Genomic DNA, 24642 nt, shown 5'->3' with positions numbered 1-24642 from the left:
AGGCGATGTCTGTCCGACCTCCGCCCGTCCAAGGCCGCTCATCGCCGGCCGGAACGTGTCCACCCGCGCCACCAGGCTGATATGATAAGCTCACTACACGGAAACTCAGTGTGGCGGCGCCCGCCCGTCCGACAACCGACACGGCAGGCGCGCGCCGGCGACGGGCTGGACCACCGCACCGCGCCGCCGGCCGCGAGCCGCGAGCCCGGCCGGCGCGGCGCGGTCCGCGAGTGGCACTCGACACCGGCGCCCCGCCGGCCGGCCGCGGCTACCGCGTGCCGCCGCGGGGCGACGGCTTCACACCGCAAACACGCAACGGCGGCAATCAACGGCGAAAGAGACGGGCTAACTACGCACTAACGACGCGCCGAACACGCTCAGGTGGACGGCCTCGTCCTGCGGCCAGATCACGGCGCTGCCTCGCGCCCAGCTCGCCGCTCACCGACGGACGGCCTGCTCACGTCTCGGGTGAGCGCAGGAGGCCCCCGCGCCTCCGGCGAGAGCTGGGCGGCCACACCTCGAGGGTTCACTTCCCGGGCTCACGAGGCGCGAGCTCTTGAGCGAGAGCACATGTCTCGAGGTGAGCTCCCGTCTGAGGGGAGCTCACGCCTCCGGGAGCTCACGGCTGAGGGGAGCTCACGCCTCCGGGAGCTCACGCCTCGAGCTCGCGGAAGAAGCGGCGACAAAGGAGCGCGGCGACGGCCGGCGGCCGGTCTGCCTCGTTGAGGTGCTGCAGGTCCGCCGACGTGAGTTCCTCGTATGCGCGCCGGTACTCCCGGTCGTACAACGCTGCAACACGGGCGGGCGGGACGCGGTTACAGCGGGATCCCAGCGGCACAGCTCCAAGTCAGGGGAGGCCGTGACATCTGCTCCGGTATCGTCTGACGCAAAACAAAGCCGCCGGTCACAGGCGGTTAAAGCAACGTAAACACGGTCATAAATTACGTTAAGGCTAGATAACGCCTTTGATAGCTCGCCATCATCCACCATTCACAACCAATTAAGGCATTGCTTTACACTATTTCATGGCATCGAGCGATCCTGGTCAATGCTACGCCCAAAAGCCGACATGGCACGGTCTGAGGCGGTCAGGAGCGGGCCGGCAGCGGCCCCGACTCACTGAGGTCGATGTTCTCTCGGCCGAGCGCCGAGAACGCCAGGAACATGATGTCCCGGTAGGTGGAGAAGTGCTTGTCGCGCATGCGGCGCGCGCCGATGTTGGCGCTGAGCGTGCTGAGCGCCGCGTCCAGCGTGGTGCACTGGACGCACGAGAGCACCGCCTGCATCGTGCTGACGGCGGACGGACGGCGCGTCAGCCGGGCGCACGGGTGGGCGGCGCGCGCGCGGCCGTCGCGCGGAGGACCGCCCAGAACAGGACCATTTCAGACGCGAGAGACGATAGGCGGGGAGGGCTGAGTTCGGGAGAGCGGGAGCCACAGCTCGCACGACAGTGTGCGTCGACATGCCGCACTACGACGAAGTGCAACGCACGCATTCGGCGAACATATAAACGCATCTAGAAATTTGCAAATCAACGTAATCTAATGGCCACCGACGGGAACCCAGGACTAATACTGACTTTGACATCAAAATAATAGTATGCAAAAACACACGTGCGCAATGCCGTACTCGTTAAGACTCATGTATATAGACAGAACGGGCACAGGAAAGGCCCGTCTGTATTCCCGGATCGACCGTCGTGCTCTGCCCCACCGCAGCTCGCGGGCCCGATCGGCGGCGACCCAGCGGCCGAGAACTCCCGCCACGACTCACGTCTTGGAGACGGGCGACGTCGTCGGTGACGAGGGCGTCGAACAGCGGCGAGCGCAGCGGGTTCTCCTTCCACTGCACGTACATCGGCTGCACGATCTGAGGCCAAGCGCAGCATACGTCACCGTCGCGTGACGGCGGCAGGCTGCCACGTCACACCGACCGCTCACAGAGCGGCCGTCCCGCGACGCTCCGCCGACCGGTGCCGGCAAGGGGGAACACGCCGTCCGTTCACACCAATATTGCTGAGAGTCAACTGTTTGTGCGCTCTAAAATTTTGGATGGTTTAACGACGAATTAAGGTGTCATCGGCATTACCGTGTGCGGTTACTTGACACCGTTCATCCGTATAAGTTATCAAGGTGAAAAGCACGATTAAAACGGATCTTACAGCCATCATCCACGCGCCCTTTGGCACGAGAAGCCCCTGACGGACGCGCGCCCGTTTGGTGCGACAGAGCGTGGGTCCAGCTGGCCACACGCCTTCCGGACTCTGCGACCCGGCGTCCCACCTCGTCGTGCAGCTTGGGGTTGTCCCAGAGGCAGCGGACGAGCACGCTGGTCCAGGTGACGTCCCGCCAGTCGTCGGCCGGCGCGCCGCGGTCCAGCAGCAGCCGGCAGCGCAGACAGAGGCCCGGCAGGTGCGAGGGGGCGCTGATCCGCTGCATGTACCACACCTGGGACAGGGCGGTGATGATGATTTGGGCTTCGGAGCGTGCCGGACACCCCGGCCACGTGGCGCCCACAGCTGACCTCTTATTCAAAAATGAGTGGTAACAGTAAGGAGACAAGGTTACATCAGATCTATGGCATGGAATTGCGTGTCTCCAAGAAATTTAGAATCTGGCCGTCTTTAACCAAACTCGAGTCATCTCTCAAGATGCTAGCGAGCGTCTGGCGCACGGAGCCTGGCCCAAAATAGCGCAAGCGTCCCAGACAAAGTGGCCACAATCTACCAAGACATGCCGTATCATGTAACACTCCCCACAGCGAGAACATCGCGGCTAGGCCAGAGCGAGAGGTCACGGCAGGTGGGCACGGCGCGGGTCGGCGGGGTGCGGCTCGTGACAGCACGGCTCCAGAGCCTCCCGATGTTTTCACGACACTGTTAGTGTTGTCACGGCAAGAACCCTGGCATCGGATTCGAGACCTCCTGACGTTCAGACCCGCCAGCTGTACGTCTGGCGTCGGACACGCACCAGGTTCCAGTAGATGATGGGGTGCTGGTCGACGAAGGCGGGCGCCGAGAGGCAGCCGTGGCCGTCGTGGTCCATCACGTTCTCCACCTCCTTCCTGAGCACCAGCGGACTCAGGTACGGCAGCGTGATGGGGTCCAGCGGCGCCCCGGCTGCGCCAGGACACGGCGTCACGCGAGCGTACACCCGTGCATTCACTTCGCACGGCAGATACAGAGCTCCACAACGGGCAGGTCGGCGATCGTGCTCAGTCCGTCTCCTGGTCGCCGGCTCCGACCTCATGTTATCACATGGACTGCCCGCAGATCGGCATTAAGGCGCAGTCGGTTGGCTGGCCGGCCCGACCGGCAGCGGTGAACACCAACAGCAGTACCGGCAGAGCTATACCGCCCACCGCACGTCCGCTGGCCGTGGTCTGCGCTGACTGCGCCACGGCACGGGGCGAGAGGGCTACTGACCGCTGGGGTCGCCGGGCAGGTGCAGCTCGGCCGTCCGCTGCTGCCGACTGAGGTTGCGGAAGTCGCGGATGTGGACCGTCAGCAGCGGCACGAACGGCTTCCGGCAGAACGGACACCTGGCGGGCAGCAGCCGTCACGTCACGCACAGACCACACCGGTGGCCGCCTCCTCGACAGGCGGCCGATGGGCTCAACAAACGGCACAGAGACTAAAGTAAAGAGACAAACTCCACTTCAGCAAACGACACACACAGCGACACACGAAATAACTGCACGTCACAAAAAAGCTATGAGACCTTCGGAAAACGGTAACAACGAGGACATGCCTGTTTAACTGGATCTCGTTCAACGTGAAACTGCGGAACGTTGTCCTCTGGCTGCTACAAACTGCTACATGGAGCCAACACCAGTCGGAGCCCCGTTCCCCCATCCGGAGTGAACATCTCTGCCCGGCCCGGCCGTCGCGGCCGCCGACTCACTTTGAGTTGAGGTTGCTCTCCTCCGCCGACCAGCCCGCCATGATGTCCTCGTCGTAGACGGTGGCCTGGCACTTGTAGCAGCGGCTGCACGAGGTCAGCGCCAGCTCTACGGCCACTGGCTCCAGCGGCGGCGGCAGCGGCGGTGGCAGCGGCGCCACCAGCGTCAGCTCTGGCGTCACACGGCACCTCAGCGTTAGGTCCGACGTCAGAGGGGAAAAGCGCCAGCACTGCGAGGATCAGAACCGTCGTCAGCTCCGCACGGTCAGCAGCACCAGGGTCAGCTCTGGCCAGTCAGCATCAGCGCCGGCTCAGCGCCGTCGGCCCTCTCTGGGGGTCACGACCAGCTTGTGCGCCACACGTAGCGCCCGGATACGTGCTGGGCTGAACAGTCACGGAGGAGTGCGGCGTCAGGGGAGAGCGGAGATGCGCGGAGACACGCGGAGACACGCGCCCGGCCGGCGGCCGGCGGCCGCTCCCTGGCTCGGCCGCCGCCGATGAGCGGCCACTCACCGGAGCTGGACTGGGTCTCGTTGAAGAGGCCGTCGCACCAGGTCTCCGAGAAGCCCGGTATGACCTCGGCCGAGCCGGCGTGGCGCATGTCGTCCAGCACGTCGTCCTCGCCGATGCTGGTCCTGCAGCCGGTCAAGCAAGTCAGACCAGGTCAGGTCGGGTCAGCCATTAAGCAGCACATAGTCAGGCTCGGCCAGGAAACTCAGCCGTCTAGAAACATGACACCTGACCGTCCCACCGACGAAGAGGCCTGGTCGCTCTTCGAAGAGTGGCGGCTTTGTTGTCTGTCCTCCGTGGTCGTTTCCCTCATTCAAAGCGACAGTTCACTTTCAATAATCGAAGTTTAGCCCCGAGGAACAAACAAGAAAACACGAATATGAAGGGGTTCCAAGAAATCAGTTGTAGTGTACCCGGTACTCGACTTGTAAACTGAGAGAGCATCAACTATACACCCGACCCGGCATGACACAAAGTTAAACACGAATGAGACCGAGCGCTGCTACAACGGTGGAAAACTTGACCTTGAGCAGCGCGACCCGGTCCGTCAAGCCGTTGCTCTTTGGGAAGTTCATATACTCGTGTGTGCAACCTCGGATCCCGGCTTAATACAGTTTCAAGAACGAGAACTGAATTTCTTCAAAAGTTGTGCTCTACAAATTCTACGACATATGCGTGCAAACTGGAACATCAGCACGGTGATCGTACAATTTGCTTCCCCGGAAAAGTCGCACCACACGGTTGAAACCGAGTCCGGATCACGAGATAGTGGGTCCGGATCACAAGAGACCGCGGCCGGACCAGGAGACGCTGGGCCCGGATCACGATCCGGCACAGCAGCGACACAAAACTAACACCACTTGACGGACCAGACGGCGGGCAGTCGCACTGGCAGAGGCACGAGCCCTCGTGTGTCAAGCGTAAACCACGTTCGTCTCACCCGAGCGTTAACCACGGACCCGTCCTTCTCTGGCATGATAGGTCGATGGGAGATCTCCGCGCTGCCCGGAGATCGATCGGGGAGTGTCAATGTCACCCCTTCTCGATCTCCTCACGTAGGCCAGCAAGCGACCGGGGAGTGTCAGTTTGACCCCTTTTCGAAAACGGTATCGGGTTCGGCAGGTTGAGGCCGAGGCGAACTGGGCCATGAATGATACACATTAGACGTCTGGCGGGGTTCGCTGTGACAAATATTTGCAGTGCCGAACGCAGCAACCATACGAAATATGCATAACTTTAAGTCCATCAACCTCACTGAATGAAACGCCAAGCCCGGCCTGGCCCCAACCCGCCCATTCTACGAACAATGCGATTTGTGGCTTGGCATGCGAATGCCACGTCGGTCAACTCGAGTCTGTAAACAAGGCACAGCGGACCGCTTCCAGTGTCTCAACTGTTGCACAAAAACCTGAAATGACGCCACTGAGGCCCAGCATTAATGCAACCCCTTTTGCTGGCAGGCAAACCAGGCTAGATGGTTTCAAGCGTTCAATATTCGTAATACGGCAAGAAGCACAAATACACTATAAGCCATCTTTCATTTTCAGAGTTGCATCACAATGGCCCACATGGTTCGAATTATGCGTGCATATAATCTAGAACCTTACGTCAACAGACATAGCCAAAAATATCGGAAATTGAATTTAGCCCCGTGTCTGGTTGCAAGTGTGCTAAAATTATTCAATACTAATGCTCGATCCGTTACAACAGTTAAAAGTTAGGAGTTTCCATATATATATATATATATATATATATATATATATATATATATATATATATATATATATATATATATATATATAAATCACTGACAACGGGCGCTCAGCACTTGCCACAGTTCGTTTATATCTTCTGTTTCACGACCCGGCAGCAGTGACGTCACAGCGGGTCTCTCATTTACGCAGCATTGAAGCGCCGGAGTGCGCCCCCCCCCCCCCCCCCCCCCCCCGGGTAAATCAGCGCCTGCTCGATTATTATGGCATCATATATTTTAATGTTGGGTACCGATGGTGCAATGGTTGAGCCGCGCTTATCGAAAATTGGAGGAATCATGTTCGATTCCTCGCGGTGCACGCCCTTCCGCCAGGGTGAGAGACAGGCCACGCCACACAGCCTCAGCAGCTGAGCGCGTCCTAAATCCCCAACTACCACTGATATTACATTGCTCTATTACGATCCCGTCACATGAGGGCCAAATGACCTCTGGGTGCAATGTCTACCAGCAGCCACGTGAGAAGGAGTAATATATATGTTCATAGAAGTAAGCGTGCGAGACTACATTACGGGTCCACTACAGCATTTCCAACATTCCAAGACAGGCAGGCTAGGCACGCCCCAAGCAGCTGAACTATTCGTTTTAATACAAACAGTACTGAACCTCGTGCTTACTGTGGGTCTACTCCGCGTCAAGACCACCAAACACTTCCTTGTTCAGCTGAGCGTGGAAAGTATTGACTACAGTACTGGGTCACATACACTCAAAATACTGTTAATCAAGGATGCCACACAACAACAGGGTACTATCCAACGAAAAGTTTCACACGTCCCAAAGGCAGCACGAAATGTCATTCGCCAAGCCGCTTGAAAAGTGTAACTACCATCACCCATGACACGCCAGGAGATGCCACGCGACAACACGGACACGTCGGTTGCAGCCGGTGCGTGCCCCCGAGTACGACACGACACGACACAACACTACACCAGCGCCAGAGAGAAGGGCAACAGCAACGTCTACCCAAGAGTCGCACAGCCAGTGAACAGAGGGGCAGTCAGATGTCCACCTGCCCTGTGCATGCGGCCGTGAGGGAGGGCGTCGATAGACAAACGAGAAGGAGCGAAGCCCCGTGGAGGTGGTGGAGAGGGGCGCACACCAACGCACATGCCGCCCGTCGGGCCTCACTTGTACCTGTACGCTGGATAGTGGAAATTCGAGGGCATGCTAGTGCCAAGACTGCGGACCGACGGGAGAGACAGAGAACAGGCCGCGGTTAGCACGACGGCGGCACTCACGGCTATGTACACGAGAGGTCGGCCGGCCGCGCCGATCGCGTCTCGCGGCCCGCGGAGGCGGCAGTGCCGGCCCGACGGCGCGCGCGAGACGCAGCGCACGAGCGGAGACGCGGCCACAGCGGTCTGACGGTGTCCCACCGATCCCCTCCCGCCAGCACCACACGCCTCAGCCCGGTCCCCGGACCGGTCACGGGTGCCGGACCCCCCCCCCCGCCCCCCTCACCCTCCCCGCCGCGGCCGCCAGCCAGCCAAGCGACCGAGCATCGGCGGGCGCCGCCACACTCACAGGCTCATGGTCTTGGTGAGCGCAGGACTCTGGCTGGACATGACCTCCTTGAGCTCGTCCAGCTTGCGGTACACGGAGGTGGCCGCCGACCGGATGGAGCTGACGCCCGACTTGAGCAGCTCGTGGTTCTTCAGGCTGGCCGGGCTGCGGCGGCGCGAGGCGTCAGGCGCGGCTGGGGCGAGGTCGGCGGACGACAGCGCACGGCCGGCCACAGTTTTGGCCCGACAGGCCCGACAGTACACCTCTGGTCAGTGTCAAACACGGCATCAGGCCAGTCGATGCTGTCAGTAAGCCGTTTTACCAGCCGAAAATGGGTCAATCAACAACCATGCTGCTGATGCATCTAAAGTTACCATCGCAAATCACGCAAAACAGCGTTGGAAGCGTGCACACAAACATGCAAAATTGGCCAGCTGTTCATTTCCAAGACAATGGTCCCAACATCACCACCAATTGATGAGGCACAGACCCTTACCTTCCCGTCCATACATTACGTTGATTCGACTCATCTAGAACTTGCAGCGGTCCGGCCCGCTCACCTACCGCTTCTTACCATTCTATGAAGCACACTTCCCCAGATCGCTCCGGTTAGACTTTTCATAGGCATAAGCTTTTGTAAGCCTTCCTTACCTTCACTAGTTAGCTTAGCTTTAGTGTTTTACTAGCATGAGCTGAACGGACGTCTGGTGAGCTTAACGGACCATACACGTAAAATGAGCCAGGCATCTGCTTAACTAATTCCAAGTGTTCATCCGCCCGTCTAACTCCCAATCTTGATCGCCTGTAAATACAAAAGAGCGAATGGCTTATGTTGGGGTTCTTGTCAGTCCGTAAGAAAGACAATACTAAAACAATTGTGGTATGCGTCGCCAAGTTACATAATAACGGTAGCCGTTTGCGATTTGCAACAGCGAAAATATTTATCTTCCTATCCAAAATTGAGCAAGCGGCCACGGCCACCACACCCCATACCCCATCCCGCGTGAATGCTGTCTACCACTTATACACCCTCACCAACCCATTGGCGCAGCTCACCTGTAAATCAGCAGCTGTTGGCGCAGCTCACCCGCAGCTCAGCAGCCGTTGGCGCAGCTTACCTGCAGCTCAGCAGCTGTCGGCGCGACTCACCTGTAGCTCAGCAGCTGTCGGCGCGGCTCACCTGTAGCTCTTCATCAGTCCGTCCAGCTCGGGCGTGATGGTATCGATATGTTTTCGGAACCTACGCTCGGCCCGGCGCAGGTTGTGCGAGGCCAGGCTGGAGGCCAGGCCCAGCTTACTACTAGCGCTGCAAGAAGACGCAGGGGCGCTGACTGCCGTCCGACGGCGGCGGGCGTACGGCAGGGGCGCCGGCGGACGGGGCCCGGCCAGCTAACGACAGCCTGGTCACCAGACACGGCACCGGGCCGACGGCCGCTGCCGCTGCCGCTCGCCTCGTCGCCAGTCGGCCGCAGCCCGCGGCGGCGGCGCCTGCCCAGAGGCCCGGGAGAAACCCAGGCAGCCCGCGGGAACTATTTTCTGTTCTCCGAAATGTATCTAGTAATTTACAGTAGTATCTTTTGGGCTCAATTTGCTTAAGCACTTGCCAAGCTTGTTGCCTGTACCCTGCACCCGCCACCCAGGTTTTGCCTGTTCGGTTCATTAGACAATTTCACCTTAAGCCCTTTCGCCGGGTGGAACTGTAGAGGGTTTCACGCGCCGCATGGCGGCCCCCTGCCGGGTAGACCCGCTCAGGACCATCGCCAGTCGAAATGTCCTCCTGGTATTTTTACCCTATGCCAATGGCTTAAGAGTCATTGAGTCAACATAAGAGTTAACGTCTTTCCCTCACGCAAAGGGGGTGACAAAATGAAAGATGGCATGCAAAAAAGGGCATACACTCGATCCCGAGTCTTTTGACGCGACATGACTCCTGTCTGAGCGATGGACGAACATTTCTGGAGTGGCTGGGGCACAGCGAGACGGCGCCGGGCCGCGCGGTAGCGGGCGTCCGTCCGGTGCGTGTCTGTCCTGTACGACTGTCCATGCACACGTCCGAGCCGGCGGCGACGGCCCGCGCTCTCGCGACTGCGCGGCACGGGCAGCCGGGAGCGGTCCACACGCAGCCGCGGCAGTACGGCTGGGGCCATCCGCCCAGCGGGCCGACGCCGCGGGCTCCGGCCCAGGCCGCCACCACGCGACCGCGGGCGCGGGCGAGCGCCGACTTGCGACCACTCGACCACTGAGCACACGCCGGCGTGCGACCACTCGGAAACTAGCCGACGGCAAGCGAGAGACGAGGCAGGCAAGACAACCGAGCACGAGCTACTGAAGCGCGCTCTAGCAGTTCGACGTGCGACAAGGGCGTGACATGCGCTCGCCGCTCCGGCGACGAACGTGGCGCGGCTCACCTGAACGGAAGCCGGAAGCCGGTCACGGCGCTGCTCGCCGGACTCGACGCCTTGCCGTTTTTGCCGAAAGACGGGCTGGCATCGCTGCCGCCCGGCCGGTCGAAGCCGTCGGCAAACGGCTCGGCCTGCGGGGAAAAGGCCGCGTCAGTGGAACATGTGAACGTTTTATTTGATTCAACTAAGATCACGCCGTAGCACCCGTAAGGTAAACCAAAATTCGCTCCGTTGTGTCAATAAGCTCAAATAAGAGAGCTCTAGAAACTTGCGGGTATTTCGGAAAGCCAACTGGCAGTTTCCGCACCACGCAGCCACTGCTCTTTATGTGGAGCGCTGAAAAGACTCAGCAGACCCACGACTGCCCAAAGCACCGTCCTCCACCAGCTCCCAAGCGGCCCGTCCGGCCCCACACCCCAGCGGCGCACCTTGAACAGGCTGGCCTTGCGGCTGGGCTGGCTGGAGGTGGCCGAGAGCGCGGCCGACAGCCGGCCCGACGACGGCGGGCTGTCGCCGGCGCCCAGCGCGCCCAGCGGGTCGTTCTCGGTGACGGGCGTGCGCGCCTGCAGGCCGCCGCCGACCGCCTCGGCCGCCAGCTCCAGGCTGTCGACGCTGCGCGTGTCGACGCTGCGCTCGCGGCTGTCGCGGCTCTCGCAGCGCTCGCCGGCGTAGTAGGCGTTGACACGCTCCTCCAGGCTGATGTCCTGGCTGGCCGAGCGGCGCCGGTCGGCGGCGGCGGCGCTGGCGGCGGCGTCGGCCGCCAGCGCCGCCGCCAGCTCGTCGGTCCGCGGCTCGCGCAGGCACGCCAGGATCTGGTCGTCGTCGGCGAAGCTGGTCGACCTGCGAGGCGGTCGCGTCGGCGGGTTACGACGGAGCGTGGCGGCGAACATCGGCCTGATGACGGCGGGGAACGCTGGCGACAGTGGAGGCTCCAGAATACGTCACATGCGCACCTTTCAGTACGAACTAGTGTTGCAATGATCACGGCAGCTCTCGGCTCCCGTTACAGGGCACGAGACGGCACCAAAGTCATGCAATATGATTTAACATGACCGGTTTGAATGGCACGAGCGGCCTGCATCGACTTGACCTTCAAGAGACCTCAGATCGGGCCGCCAGCCGGTGCTCGCGCACACCGCCGCGTGGCTTGCATGCGAAATGAGGGTAAATTACTTCGTGGAAATGTAGATCCCACAGCACAAGCCGCTGTCTCGAACGCCGTTTGAACTCCGGCCCGCGTCAGGCCCCAGATTTACGCCCAGCCATCGACGTCGGCGTTCGCCGCCGGTATTGACCTGAGCAGCGATATCTGCTGGTGCTGGGGCGTGTCGTTGCTGAGGTGTCGGGCGCGCAGCTCCTCCTGATGCGGCGAGTCGAGCAGGTGGCGTGGCCCGGCTGCCGCGCCGGCGCCGCCACCGCCGCCGCTGCCGCCGCTCGCCGGCCCGCTCAGCACGGCCGCCTCCGGACAGGCCACCATCAGAACACCGGCCGAACTGTCATCTGCGCGCCGGGGTCAGGTCAGGTCAGGTCAGGTCAGGTTAGGTCAGGCCAAGTGGGCTCAGCCGCTCAGCCCTCCCTCGCACGCCATCGGTACAACGGCACGCGACTGGCCGACGCCTGAAGCCTGCGGCCCTGAAGCACAAAGTACTCCTCCCAGCAGTTGGGCACTCTCCCCGCCGCTGGGTACCCCTCCCCGCCCTGGGTACCCCTCCCCGTCACTGGGCGCCCTCCTGTTGGAGTGCCGTGAGCGGGCAGCGCGCCGCGTCCGGCTCGGCCGCAGGTGACGGGCGGCACTCACAGTTGGCCGCCTGCGGCTGTCCGGGCAGCCGGACGCCGGCCGAGCTCTTGACGATGCTGCCCACGCGGGAGCGGAAGTGGTCCGACTCGGAGAAGTCCAGCCGGCCGAAGTTGAGCGTGCGCGCCACCGGCGGCCGCCCTGCCGCGGAGGCGGGCAGAGGTCAGGGTCGGCCTGCACCGTGCAGGGGCTGGCCGTGTTTGCTCTCCTCGTCAACCTTCAGACTTATACTCTGTCGTGAACGCGTCTGTCTGGTAGCTACACACATCGGTCCGCTATGTGCAAATGACAAATGTGACATGACATAGTGAAAGTCCAAATGACAAAAAGCAAATGCAAATGATGGTAAACAGCAAACCACAGAATCACAGAATTGCTGGGAATCACTGCAAGCTTTCATATTTAATCGCCTTTCTTCAGCATCTCTTCGCAGGCGACTGCCGAAGTAAGAAGCACACATTCAGGACATCTGATAGGACACACCGCATGCTCAGCGTCACTCCCGCCGAGACGGCGCCCGCTCCGAGATTCGCACATGCGATGCAAGACGCCGGTGCGACTACACCAGCTCCTGCGGTGTAGTCGCGCCGGCTCCACTACACCAGCTCCTGTGGCCTCCACCTGCCGGTCGTGCTGGGCCCGAGGGCCCGACTGCAGGGCGGCCCAGCTGTGCGCGCGACCAGGCCGAGGTCGGCTCGACACGGCCGGACCGTGTGGTCACGGGGCGGGGGAGGGGCGGGGCTCACCTGTCCGGCCGTCCGGCCGGCTGAGGGAGCCCACTGACCGGCCGCTGCCGCCCGACGAGCACGACACACGGTCCGCGTCTGAAACCGGCCCGACACGGACGCAGGTCAGGGAGAGGGTGGCGGCCTGACCCGGGGGTGCCGGGGAGGGGTGCAGCCGAGACCGGGTATATGTCAGGGGCTGACCGGGGCGCGCCGGGCGGGGTGATGCCAAGTATAGGTCAGAGGTCGGGGGCTGACCGGGGCGCACCGGGGCGGGGCGGGGCGAGGCCGGGTATAGGTCGGGGGCTGGCCGGGGCGCGCCAGGGCGGGGCGGGACCGAGGCCGGGTACAGGTCAGGGGGCGAACTGGGCCGGACATAACCACAGGTCGGCGGGAGGGAGGGGGGGGGGGGGGTGATCAGACCCAACACACCTTTGAAACCAGGCCAACACAAGAGGGTTGAAGCAGGCACACGTGAACTCAGTAAATGTAACCAGGCCCCAGTCAGCTATCAGAGCATCCGCAAACGGCACACAAGAGATGCAGAGAAGCCCAGACAGAGCACACCGTACTGCAGAACTGACCGACGGGTCGACCCCACAGTCGGCCTCGTACTGCACGCAGGACCGCGCCCGACACTGACCGAGTGACTGACTGGAGGCCCCCCGGGTCTCCGCCGGCCAGAGAGCTCTTCTTGTCGCTCCGCCGCGGACCGGCGCGGAACTCGGCCGCCGCCAGCACCACATTCCTGCGGTGCCACCGACCTCGGGTCACGGGTCAGAAGTCGCGCGTCACACGACACGGGTCTCAGCTGATGGGTGACGGGCTTGCGAGCACTGATCACAGATGACATTCGCCGCAAGACGCCTCCGACTACGACGAGACAAAGTCGTAGCCCACGCTACTGCACGGGATACCAGCGAATCAGCCGGCGTTAAAATGACATCGCCAAGTTTGGCTTTATGCCCACGTCTTTTCAACGTTTTACCTGCCGTTTTACCAACGTGGCGTCCGCCGTTCCGGCCCAGATGGGGCATTACCCCGCTGCTACGAGCAGCACGAGGGCACGAGGGGGCGGAGCGGCACGGCGCACCTGAGTTTGCTCCAGAGCAGACGGCCCATGGCCAGCGTGTCGGTGGGCCACTCCGACTCCAGCACCGCCTTGTTGTAGTAGCCGTACGTCAGCGCGTTCGGGTGGATGCCCAGCTGCTTCATCTTGTACAACACCTTGACGGCCAGCACGGGCAGCGAGTGCTGACCGCACAGCTGCATCATCACGCGGTAGCAGACCTGGGGGCGCACAGGGCTGAATTATCGCCCGTACGTACTGATGACGTACCAGCCACACTCGTGTGACGACGTGGCCCTGAACAACAGATCTAATTGTGGACAACGCAAGGTGCCATGACACCATTTGTTTGCAGTTCTGACAAAATGTGCGCGCAGAATGCTTTCAGCAAGTCACAACCTGTACAATGACATCCGTCTCAACCACGTTAATAACTGACCACACGGGAGTAATTGACGGGTTAGACCCAATTCATCCCTGATTCCACTTCCATTCATCCGACAAAACAGTTAAACCCATTCCGAGGCAACGCAAATAATCCCATACAACACCACCACACCAACACCACCACACGTTTCCCATGCCAGCGAGCCACTCCACTCACCTCATCCACACTCTGCTGGAGTATTTTCTGCATGACGACCATGATCTGAAAGGCCTGATCCATGGCTGTCTTCCGGTCGTCGCAGGCCTCCACGTAGCTGGGCAGGTGGACGAACCACAGACTGTCGCACACCGGACATCACCGGCGATCAACCAGCGGATCGTATCCACACGCCAGCGTCCCTTTCCGCGGCGTTGCCTCCACCCCTGTACACTCGGTGCTGCGGTGCCGCCACCACACATCGCTGCGACATCGCACTATACGTGGCGTCAGCCAGAACTGAAACGCACGCCTGCTCTGCACACCGGCAAACATGCTCCAGGGTATGACTCAATGTCCAACTGAGCGGTCACTGCTCCGCATCGGCCGCCTCGCTGTCGTACCGCGCATGTGTCACCGTATGCGCGCCATTATCCACTCCGACACGAAGCCGATCCGTCTGCGCGGGCCCGGCCCCGCCGAGCGGCCTGCCCCACCCAGCCCGCCCGTCACCGCGGCGTCCCTGCCAGCTCGGCCCGCGCCCCTGAGCGCCGACCTGCAGCACCCACCTGAAGCACGTGCCGACCAGGTAGCGGGCCCAGAGGACAGGCGTCTCGGCCTGCTTCAGCGCCTGCTTGCGGGCCGACATGACCTCGTGTTTGGTGCGCCGCACCAGGGGCGAGGGCGCGGCGCCCGGCGCCGCGGCCGCCACGGCCGGCCGGGGCCGCGGCGGCGTCGGCTGAGGCACGGCCGCCGCCAGGAACAGCTCCCGGTGCAGCTCACCGAACTCCTGCAGACGGGGCGGGGCAGGGGGTCAACGCCGCCCCGAGGTGTGGGGAGATGGCGCAGAAGGCACGCTATCGGCCGTCCCGTCCCCACATACAGAGCGGGGGAGCGCTGTGAATACATCGACACACCACATGAGGACAACAGCCTGAACAAACACTCATACAGATGGATGCTGGCAACATGAGGGATTTGCTGCTATGTGACCCTATTTTACTAAACAGCTTCGTTGCCACATTTTCAGCGTTGAAGAGAACCCTAAATAGCCACTGGAGAGGCAACAGCAGGCCCGTTCAGGCGTTCCAATAGCCATCAGTGATGATGGTCATACGCGATAACCGGGAGACACCTCGACACAGTTCCGCGTCCGACAAACGCCGTGAGACAGCTGGCAGACACAGCCCTTCTGCGAGCCCGTGCACCGCCTCCTCCCCTGTCCGCAGGCGCGGCCCTTCGTGCGCCACTCACGTGGTAGACGAACTGCCGCCCCTCGAACGGCTCCGGCGGCGGCACGAACACGGTGCGCTCGCTCTGCGGGTTGTCCGGCTCCAGCAGGCGGCAGTCGGGCGAGTCCAGGTCCTGCCGCCAGACGGCCGGCGTCAGCGGCGGCGCCCGGAGCCCGGTGAGCGACGCTCACGTGCGCAGAGACGGCGGCGGGCGGACTCCGGCATGGGTGGGGCGTCACAGACACGCTTGTTTGGCGGACACTGCCAACGGATCCTCCAGCGCGTGGGGTGCGGAGGTCGGTTAGTTAGTCAGTGGAGTGTGTCAAAACTTAACACAGACAGCGGTGAAAAGTTTACCAGCTTAGACAGGGGAACGCTTGCGGTTGATTATAAGTGGCGGAGAAGGGGAGAGAGCTGCAGTAACACTGCGGCGCGATCTGTCGTCCGCACGTGTGCGAGCATACCTTGGCCAAACACTCGTCGAAGAACACCAGGTAGGCGTCCTTGTCAGAAACGAAGCTGCGTTCCTCGATGAACCGGATGAACGACTGCGTCGTCATCATCATCTGGTAGAACTGGTGGTGCGCCTTGTCTCGCGACTTCAGGAACCCTGAAATGCATCACGCATGACGAGCTCGGTGGACACATCCACGTTTACGCCACATGCATGACAGCTGACAGAACACCCAATATCACTTCAGCGACGGCCGAATCTGTAATTCATCTGCATATTTACAAAATAGCGTCACGGAGGCGGGCTTTCACGACATCAAGCCGTTTGCACGGTTGGAGCCGGCCTCGGTGAGCGGGTGAAGGGCGCGAGCCCGCGGCCGGCCGCCGTTCCACCGGCGCTCACCTTGCAGGTCGAAGAGCGAGCTCGGGTCCGTGGTGCCCATGGTCGGCTTGGACTTGATGGGCTTCAGGAACGCCTGGTAGCCGCGCAGGATACTCGCCATGAACCTGCGGCAAGGGCACGCGACTGCGGCTGTCATCACCGCAGCGACTGGCGTCAGACTCGACGAACTAGTCACCGGCACACTATCCCACGGACTCCGACGCGGATACCACGCTGCAGGGCGCGGAAGAGTAGCAACTGGGAATAGTATCCCCATACGTCGATTGATAGTCTGACGACCCTCATACTGAGATTGCGCTCGACGGCAGATTTTCTACGCGAAACCCCTGTACTGGCACGTTAGTTATACCTCTATGAACTAGCATACCGCAGACCCGCGATTGGTACCAAAAAGATGCCCATAGGAGCGAAAGTTACAGGTCGTATAAAATACACCTCGATCTAAGACAGCCATCTAGCTGTATTTTGTACGGGCTTTTTGTATAGTCTGAGATGGCTGTTGAGACTTCTTTTATCCTTGTAGAACAATGTGAAAGAAAGGGTTAAAGAATTGCGGCGGACTCCCATTAAACTAGATTGTTGGTGCGCCCATTTGTAATGATTGCATAGCATTGGTTTTGTAATGATCATGCAGTGTTTGTCAAATGTATATGCTATGTGCCACGTGTAAAGTAAACAACACAATTAAAAAAAAACAGCTAGATCGTTTGTGACAAAGTAGGCCACGGCGTCGGGCTGACCTAAGGAAGGCCTCCTGGATCTCGATCTCCAGTTGGTGCTCCATCATCTGCACCTTCAGGTCCATCTCTGGGCTGCCACCCTTCACCTGCAAGAAGATGCAAATATATCTGACTAATGCAAATATATTCGGACCCATTTTCGAACTGCGAAGACTGCCGACTCCCTCGATACTTTGATACCACCGTTTGCCATTAATGCTGTTTGGTCCATTGATAGGAGCGTGTTATCAGCACAAGAACTCACAAAGCCAAGAAACTGCGATCTCCACAGTCCCTCTTGCTCATTTTGTTGCTGCAGTGTTTCAGTCTGCAGCATTTCCCGATATAGCCCAAGGCAGGCCTAACAAGTGACGCTATTTCGAGTGCCCTGGACTTCAGGGGCTCATGTTGTTTCTTTTGGTCCGGAATCTGCCGCTTTCTACGATTAAATCCGGAAGCCCGTTAACGAATGGGCGTACACAGCGGGGATCTGCCATGTGGCCATGTTGGACAAAATTTAACACCGTATAATTGCAGATGCCGCGAGCTGACCCGTTTCCTGGACATGGAGTAGAGTCTGTCGAACACGGCCTCCAGGGAGTGCCGCAGCTGCTTGCAGGCCTTCCTGGGCAGCAGTTTCGTCACCAGGTGTCGCTTCTCCTCGGCGCTGGAGACAGAGCGTGCACTATCAACCACACAGTTCTATGCAACCATGCGATTATCCAAGGGTATGCCACTTATTTCGCAACTCCCGGCAAATGCAACGGTAACTAGATGTCAGGCAAGTTGGATCCCGTTTTATAGAGCAAATTATGTTCGCATTTTTTAATGTTTGTACTAAAAGCGCACTTATTTCGAACGCTGCTAATGAATACGCAACTTTCATATTTACTTTGCATATTAATTTTACACTGATACAAATAAACCCACTCCAACAGCAATCGGCAAGTCCACGCCACACAGCCAAGCCAAAGCCTAGCAGCGTCTACCCCTTCCCATCGCACCAGGGCGCCGTTAGCGCGCGCAGCGACCTGGTACCATGATGCCGCTGCCCGCCGCGCTCGCTCACATGAAGATGGTGTTGGTGTCGAGGTCCACGCAGGTGACCTCCGGCGGCGGGTCGTACATGTCGAAGTAGCGGCTGTCGAGGCCCACCAGGAAGGGCAGCGGCGCCGACAAGATGTCGGCCAGCCCCAGCGGACACAGCGGGATGTACGGACATTGCCAGACGCACGGGAAGATCATCTGCCGAGCGACGGAGGGCGGTCAGCGGGCGGCTGACCCACGCCGACGCCGCACGCTGCAAGGCGCTGGACATGTGCTGCCACTGACTGGCCATGTCGAAGTAACGACACTACAGACGACCATGTCGTGACGATAACGTGCGAACGCCACGCGAATGAAGCCAGAGGGACCTAACCTTTCATTTCACAGTGCATCTGGTTAAGCGTGATCACCTTGGGTACGCTAGCAGGAACGCTGATCATTTACTCAAAAACGTTTGAATATTTAGTCACTGCTGCTGACAATGAACGGTGCCGAACGTGCAACCCGTCAGCTTTATGACGTCTTAAAACATGGAAACACCACGGCACGCCTGCCTGCGTTATACGACATTCCTGCACACACAGATACATGTATGCTACGTGAAGACCAATAACACATTCCGTACCGTCGCCCCCAGTGGGCACGAGGTTCTAGCCCACGCGGTCCCCACCTTACCAGCGCGTCAGCTAGCATTGCCCTTCCCCCCGCCCCAAAATATCCCCCGCCCGGCGCGGCAGGTGCTCACCAAGGAGACGGCCTCGGCCACGCGCGTGCGCACGTCCGGCCGCAGGCTGTGCAGCAGCAGCTTCTGCTCGGTGAGTGAGAACAGCCAGCACCAGCAGGCTGTTGTCGGGGCCCAGATTCTTGAGCAGCTTGCAGAAGCTGGCGCCGCTCTTGGGCAGCGGCGACGAGTGCGGCTGTGCCACCACCATGGGGGCCCCGCCGTCCAGCTGCACGTGCACGTACGGCCGCGCCACAGACGGGAACGGCACCTCCAGCAGCATGTGGCTGATGTACCTGCGGGAGGGGCGGCGTCAGCGGGCATGGGCGGCAGCCGGCGGCGCTCGTGTGGGGGGTGACGCGCAGGTGGTGACGGCCGACAGTATTCTCACACGTGGGGGCAGGAAGACCTCTGTCGTCGGTGCACCCGAAAACACTACAATACGGTTTAAGCGTGTCAAAATAGTAAAAATGACCATACAAAATCTACCGTAAAAGCATAAAACAACTCCACAAGACTCTACTAAGTGCAGTGCATGATTAGCTGCGCAACATTGTTTTACTACTGTTACGTGCGTCAGCAAAAAAGTTACGAAATCAAAGACAGCGTTATTGTTCTGCTGTAACCGACGCACTTATAAAAACACTTTCCAGACACGAGCTGGCAAACTCTTGCACAGATGTTTTCTGCCTCGCTCTCCGTGCCAAATCACAGCCTTCCCAGCAGCCAGTGTTAGCTGCGGGCCGACCGTCCCCAGCCTGACCCCGTCAGCCCGCGGCGGGCCCGGCCCCCGAGCGGGGCGCCAGCCGGGCCGGCCGTCCCCAGCCTGACCCCGTCAGTCAGCCCGGTCCCCGAGCTGCCGGCGGCGGGCCCGGTCCCCGAGCAGGGCGGCGGCTAACACACCTCTCCAGCGGCACGGCCGTGGCGCGGCCCGAGATGGCCGTCTGGTGCAGGAACTGCAGGAACTTCTCGAACGTGTCGAACAGCGGCCAGTGCGACAGCACGCCGATGGATTTGTTGGTGTTGACCGAGATCTCGGACGGGTGGTGCGTGTCGATACCCAGCTGGAGCCGCTGCTGCTCCGTCAACCGGTCCTCCGGGAACCGCTCGTAGAACGTGATGGAGCTGCCGTATACCTGCCGGTGAGCGGCGGCCGGTCAGGGCCCGGCGACCGGTCAGGGCCCGGTGGCCGGTCACAGGGGTTGGGGGCAGGTCAGGGCCCGGCGGCCGGTCACAGGCGTCGGCGGCAGGTCAGGGCCCGGCGGCCGGCCACAGGCGTCGGCGGCAGGTCAGGGCCCGGCGGCAGGTCAGGGCCCGGCGGCAGGTCAGGGCCCGGAGGCAGGTCAGGGCCCGGCGGCCGGTCACACGCGTCGGCGGCAGGTCAGGGACCGGCGGCCGGTCACAGGCGTCGGTGGCAGGTCAGGGACCGGCGGCCGGTCACAGGCGACGGCGGCAGACAGGCGTCAGTGGCAAGTCAGGGACCGGCGGCCGGCCATAGGCGTCGGTGGCACGTCAGGGACCGGCGGCAGGTCACAGGCGTCCCAGAAAGCCGGGCGGCGCCGCCGGACCCGGCACACAAGCAGCTGGGACGGGCGCCGACGGATATCAGCGGCTTGTAAATGTGCACGATGGCAGTCAACACGTGACTGCACGGACAACGCACCGAGAGGTACGGCACAGCCAGCCGGAGAAGAAAACCGAAGGGACACAGCTGTGCCGGACGGTAAAGCTCGAAGGTAGGCGTGGCCGAGAGACAAATGGTGCTTGCAAACAACATCCTGGGTTGACAGAAAAACAGGTTAAGGTATGACGACTACGCGGCAGTATATATTACAGGAGTGGTGTGGTAGAGGACTGGAAAGACGAGCAGTAGAGATAGGCCGAGGGCAGGGACGGCGGAATGACGACGCAAACGGTCCGCGCAGCTCAATGACAACACTACGCAGACTGGACCCAAATAAACCACTGCAATGCCGGCGACAAACAACAAACACTGCAGCCAAAAACAGAAGCGGTCGACCAGTGCCTATGCTGAGACGATATGCGGGAGAGCGAAACACCACGGCTCCGTGTAGCACGCCACAGCGTCCGTGTCCTGTGTTCCCACCAAGGCCGTGCCGCGACCGCGCCGGCGGCCGTGCTGCGCGAGCCCACCTTCTCAGCTCCCTCAGCCACGGTGAACACGAAGGTGGAGAAGACAGGCTTGGGCGTGGCCGCCTGGGCGGGCCAGCACTCGACGGTGGCGCCCATCGGCAGGCAGAAGAGCGGCACCGACTCGGGCAGCGGGAAGTACGGCCGGTCCTCCAGCGGGAACCTGCTCAGCAGACCTGCCGGCCGGCAGGCGGCGCGGCACCGATCCGGATCAGGCGCGGAGACAGCCGAGGCGACGTTCAGACGACGGCGGGGCATAAAAGGAGCGCAACAGTTGGGGGCGACAGCAGACGCCAACAGGACCGATGACGACATTGTAGGGTGCGGGTGGGAGGTGGAGGGGCCGAAAGCGACACACGGTGAGAGATACTCATCACGCGCTCAGCTCCAGAACAGGGAAAGTGAACTGGATTACCAGCTCTGCTAGTCGGGCACGCATTGCGCGGTGGCGGAGATGCCGTGAAACTCGACCCACTCACGGCGGAAACGGTCGCTAAATCGACCATTTCAGCAGCATTCGTTAACCGGCTGCGCGATCCAAAGCACCCTAGACCTCTCAACCTTCCCATCCCACATGTCTCGTTTACAGCGTGATTGGGGTCTACCCTTACCAGGTTTGTAGACGACCTTCGTCGGTTGTCGCATCGACTTTTTGTAGCAGATGTACACGTCAGAGCCGACCATGCCCTTGTTCAGCGTTTTCGGGATGATGCAGTATGTGTGTGGGGGCACCTGGAATAATGTTAAACAGTCATGAAAATCTGAAACTAGCTGCGACCAAAACCTGCTAGTCCCAAATACTTTCATGACAAAGTCATGATGTGTAACCCAATAGAAGGCAAAATCATCAGGCTACTTTTGACGAACTCTCCGCAGTATTTTCCAGTAGGCTCTTGCTGAGCCACCTCATCGGTGTATGCTGTACTGTGACAGCCCATACATCAATGCACGTGGTGCGATTCCCTCTTTGCTGAAAAACTATAGCCAGCAGGCCTCTACCTGACACTAGACCTTCAGCAGCACTTCATCTTCATCTTCGTCACACGCTACCCCTCGGCGAACAGATCAGGCGTAGTCCCACTTCACGTCACGTTCGACATGACGAGCATTACTCCCCAGCGCAAAGAGCATGTCGCTGATCCCTAGTGACCCAGCTGACATTCCCGGAGACTGACCGCCTTCCGCCATAACCTCGTCCCTCTGCCCGGGCGGCGGGCGCACACCGCCGCCGAGCCCCGGCCGACTCACCTCGTCCTTGGTGAGCACGATCACGCAGATGTCGGTGACCACCAGCTCGTTGCAGGGTGACGAGTCGGACGCGCGCCGGTACGTGATGTACGTGCGCGCCGTGCTGTTGTTCACATTGGCGATGCGGCCGGCCGGTGTGAACTCCACCACCTGCGAGTCGGGCATCACGTACTCCTTGCCGTCGTACAGCACCCTGCGGGGCGGAGGGATGCCGTCAGATGGAGGCTCCACCATCTCCGAGTGGGGCATCACGTACTCCTTGCCGTCGTACAGCACCCTACGGGGCGGAGGGGTGCCGTCAGATGGAGGCTCCACCACCCGCGAGTCGGGCATCACGTACTCCTTGCCGCCGTACAGCACCCTACGGGGCGGAGGGCACGCTGCGGTCTTGACGCGGTACACCAGGCCGTCGTCGGGTAAAAGGTGGCGCATTTTCAGGGGCACTTTGGTGACGGAGGCCCAGATCACAGTGAAAAAGACGGAACGACATGATATTCACAGAAGTTACGAGCATTCCGCCATTACAGCCTTTGTGGGATGGTCAAGATTAGTGTTTGACGACTTGAAACTCCATCACTCCTCGAGTCGCAGCCATCACCAAGCGAGTTGCTTCCGCATGACTGCATCTTCGTCCGTAACGGTCAACGTTACCACACAAAGAGGTGGTCTGAACGCCACATACGCCGCCGATTTGCAATATCGATCGGCTATATTGCGGTTGGGGCGCGATCTATCAGTTACATGACGAAGTTAGTGTAACGGGAGACTCTCTTACCCGATATCCACCAGCGGCGGTTTGTCCCAGCCCCGTTTATAACAAAGCAGCACCTCCGGGCTGCGAATGCTGCCATGATTCAGGTCCGCCGACAAACCTGCCGGCAGTGGCAGACAGAAACGTCACGACACATCCTGGCCGAATGACCGCCCTCCAGATATTAACGGAATGGTACATAATCCATTATGCAATGTGGTGATTGTGGCGGACCGACAAATCAAGTCACGTCAAGCAAATCCAAAGCTACCAAATCAGATCATTTACAACCAAAAGCTTACACCTTACACGCAAAAGTATGTTGTGACAATTTTTACCATTAAAACCAAAACAGCTGAATATAATCTTGTAAAGGCAGATATGATAGACCATCTGTAGAATTATATTTTGCACTTCTCCATCTGACCCACAGTTACATAAGCAGCGTGCATTCTTTCTCCCCATTCAGCAGCAGCGACGGTTTATGCGGACGCCCATTTTCTCCCAGTCATAATACTGGCTCTGGTCATAAGCGCGAACTCACGGCAATGTTCAACATGAACGCACTGTTGCACCTCCCGGTCCTGCTTGCAACGGACAATGGCGGAGCAAAGCCCACACCATTCATCCCTAATCTCTGCCGTTAGCCCCAGCTTGTACACTATGATACACACCGCGAAAACATCAGCTGAAACAGCTCACACGTTACCCTGACCTGCCGCTGGCGTCTGACGCACGGCTTGACCGAACGACGGCTGTATGACGCACGCTGTGCCATGCGCCAGCGACCTCTCTCACATCAGCCGTTTGTCCGCCGCGCCGACGGCCCCGCCCACAGCACCAGCCCGCGGCCGATCCTCACCCGTCGGCGTTTTCTCGATGCACCGGAAGCCGGACGGCACGGGCTCCTCGGCCGGGAAGATGACGGTGACGTCCGTGATGGGGGCGTAGTTGTGGGACGGCTTGATGGGGAAGTCCTCCAGCGGCGCGTCCAGCTCCTCCAGCTTCCAGGGCAGGCCGCAGTGGACGAAGTAGTCGGCGACCTGGCGGTCGCTAGGGTGCGACTCCATGGTGGCGTTACCGCGGCCGTCAGCTGCGCGGCCGTCAGCGTAGCCGGCAGCTCATCGCCACAGGTCCGGCGCCGTGATCAGCTGCTGAAGCCAGGCTGGCGTCAGTCACAGAGAGGGAAGAACCGAGGGTCCATTGCACAGCATTTGTCTCAAAATATTCCATGATATTTGCAACACACTTGGGGTTGCCACACAAAACCACCAATTGTACAAAATAGTGGCATATGATCTGCTCAAACTTCACCTAGAAGTGTTGCCACTGCAACACAACTGAAAGTAAGATTTCTACCTACTTTGTAAAAACCTGAAGTCATTCTCTTCAAAACCCACTGCAATCGATCACCATGAAGGCTAGGTAGGGTCAGTCAAACTATTGTTTCAGTACCAGTTACTAGCAAGTCTCAGCTCAGTTAGCATCAATAAGTTCCAGCCCCAGTGGTGCTGGCACAGTTCTTGCCAATTTCAAGACATTTTGCATTTTGTCTGGTAATCTTCTGAAGATCTCTTTGTGGTGGCATGGAATTAAGTGAAGGCTTGTGCCTAACTCCATGTGGGATGAGAGCTGACTACAGGACTACCCATACTTTCAC

The 24642-nt window shown here is 60.1% G+C and overlaps 1 protein-coding gene across 1 annotated transcript; it reads right to left on the bottom strand.

Moving 5' to 3' along the window:
• Nucleotides 1–328: 328 nt before the first annotated feature.
• On the bottom strand, nucleotides 329–24129 carry LOC119089548 (C-myc promoter-binding protein-like). Its single transcript, XM_037212322.1, is given in 34 exon segments — nucleotides 329–789; nucleotides 1121–1290; nucleotides 1751–1869; nucleotides 2283–2447; nucleotides 2970–3118; nucleotides 3425–3540; nucleotides 3903–4071; nucleotides 4413–4534; nucleotides 7315–7359; nucleotides 7705–7848; nucleotides 8864–8989; nucleotides 10092–10216; nucleotides 10514–10793; nucleotides 10851–10925; nucleotides 11884–12021; nucleotides 12627–12704; nucleotides 13249–13353; nucleotides 13699–13895; nucleotides 14279–14399; nucleotides 14827–15047; nucleotides 15512–15622; nucleotides 15954–16099; nucleotides 16346–16449; nucleotides 17086–17171; nucleotides 17617–17731; nucleotides 18134–18309; nucleotides 18857–18940; nucleotides 18942–19128; nucleotides 19736–19968; nucleotides 20987–21159; nucleotides 21595–21715; nucleotides 22232–22424; nucleotides 23007–23103; nucleotides 23845–24129. Coding segments are annotated over 34 exon segments (4836 nt in total). The 5' UTR covers nucleotides 24053–24129; the 3' UTR covers nucleotides 329–652.
• Between the last annotated feature and the right edge of the window lie 513 nt (nucleotides 24130–24642).

This window comes from Pollicipes pollicipes, unplaced genomic scaffold (genome assembly GCF_011947565.3).
Source record: "Pollicipes pollicipes isolate AB1234 unplaced genomic scaffold, Ppol_2.1 Scaffold_1108;HRSCAF=1285_pilon_pilon_pilon, whole genome shotgun sequence".
In the NCBI taxonomy this organism is placed as follows: Eukaryota; Metazoa; Arthropoda; class Thecostraca; order Pollicipedomorpha; family Pollicipedidae; genus Pollicipes; species Pollicipes pollicipes.
The sequence above is the reverse complement of the archived record's forward strand: the minus strand, read 5'-3'. Positions and strand labels throughout refer to the sequence as shown.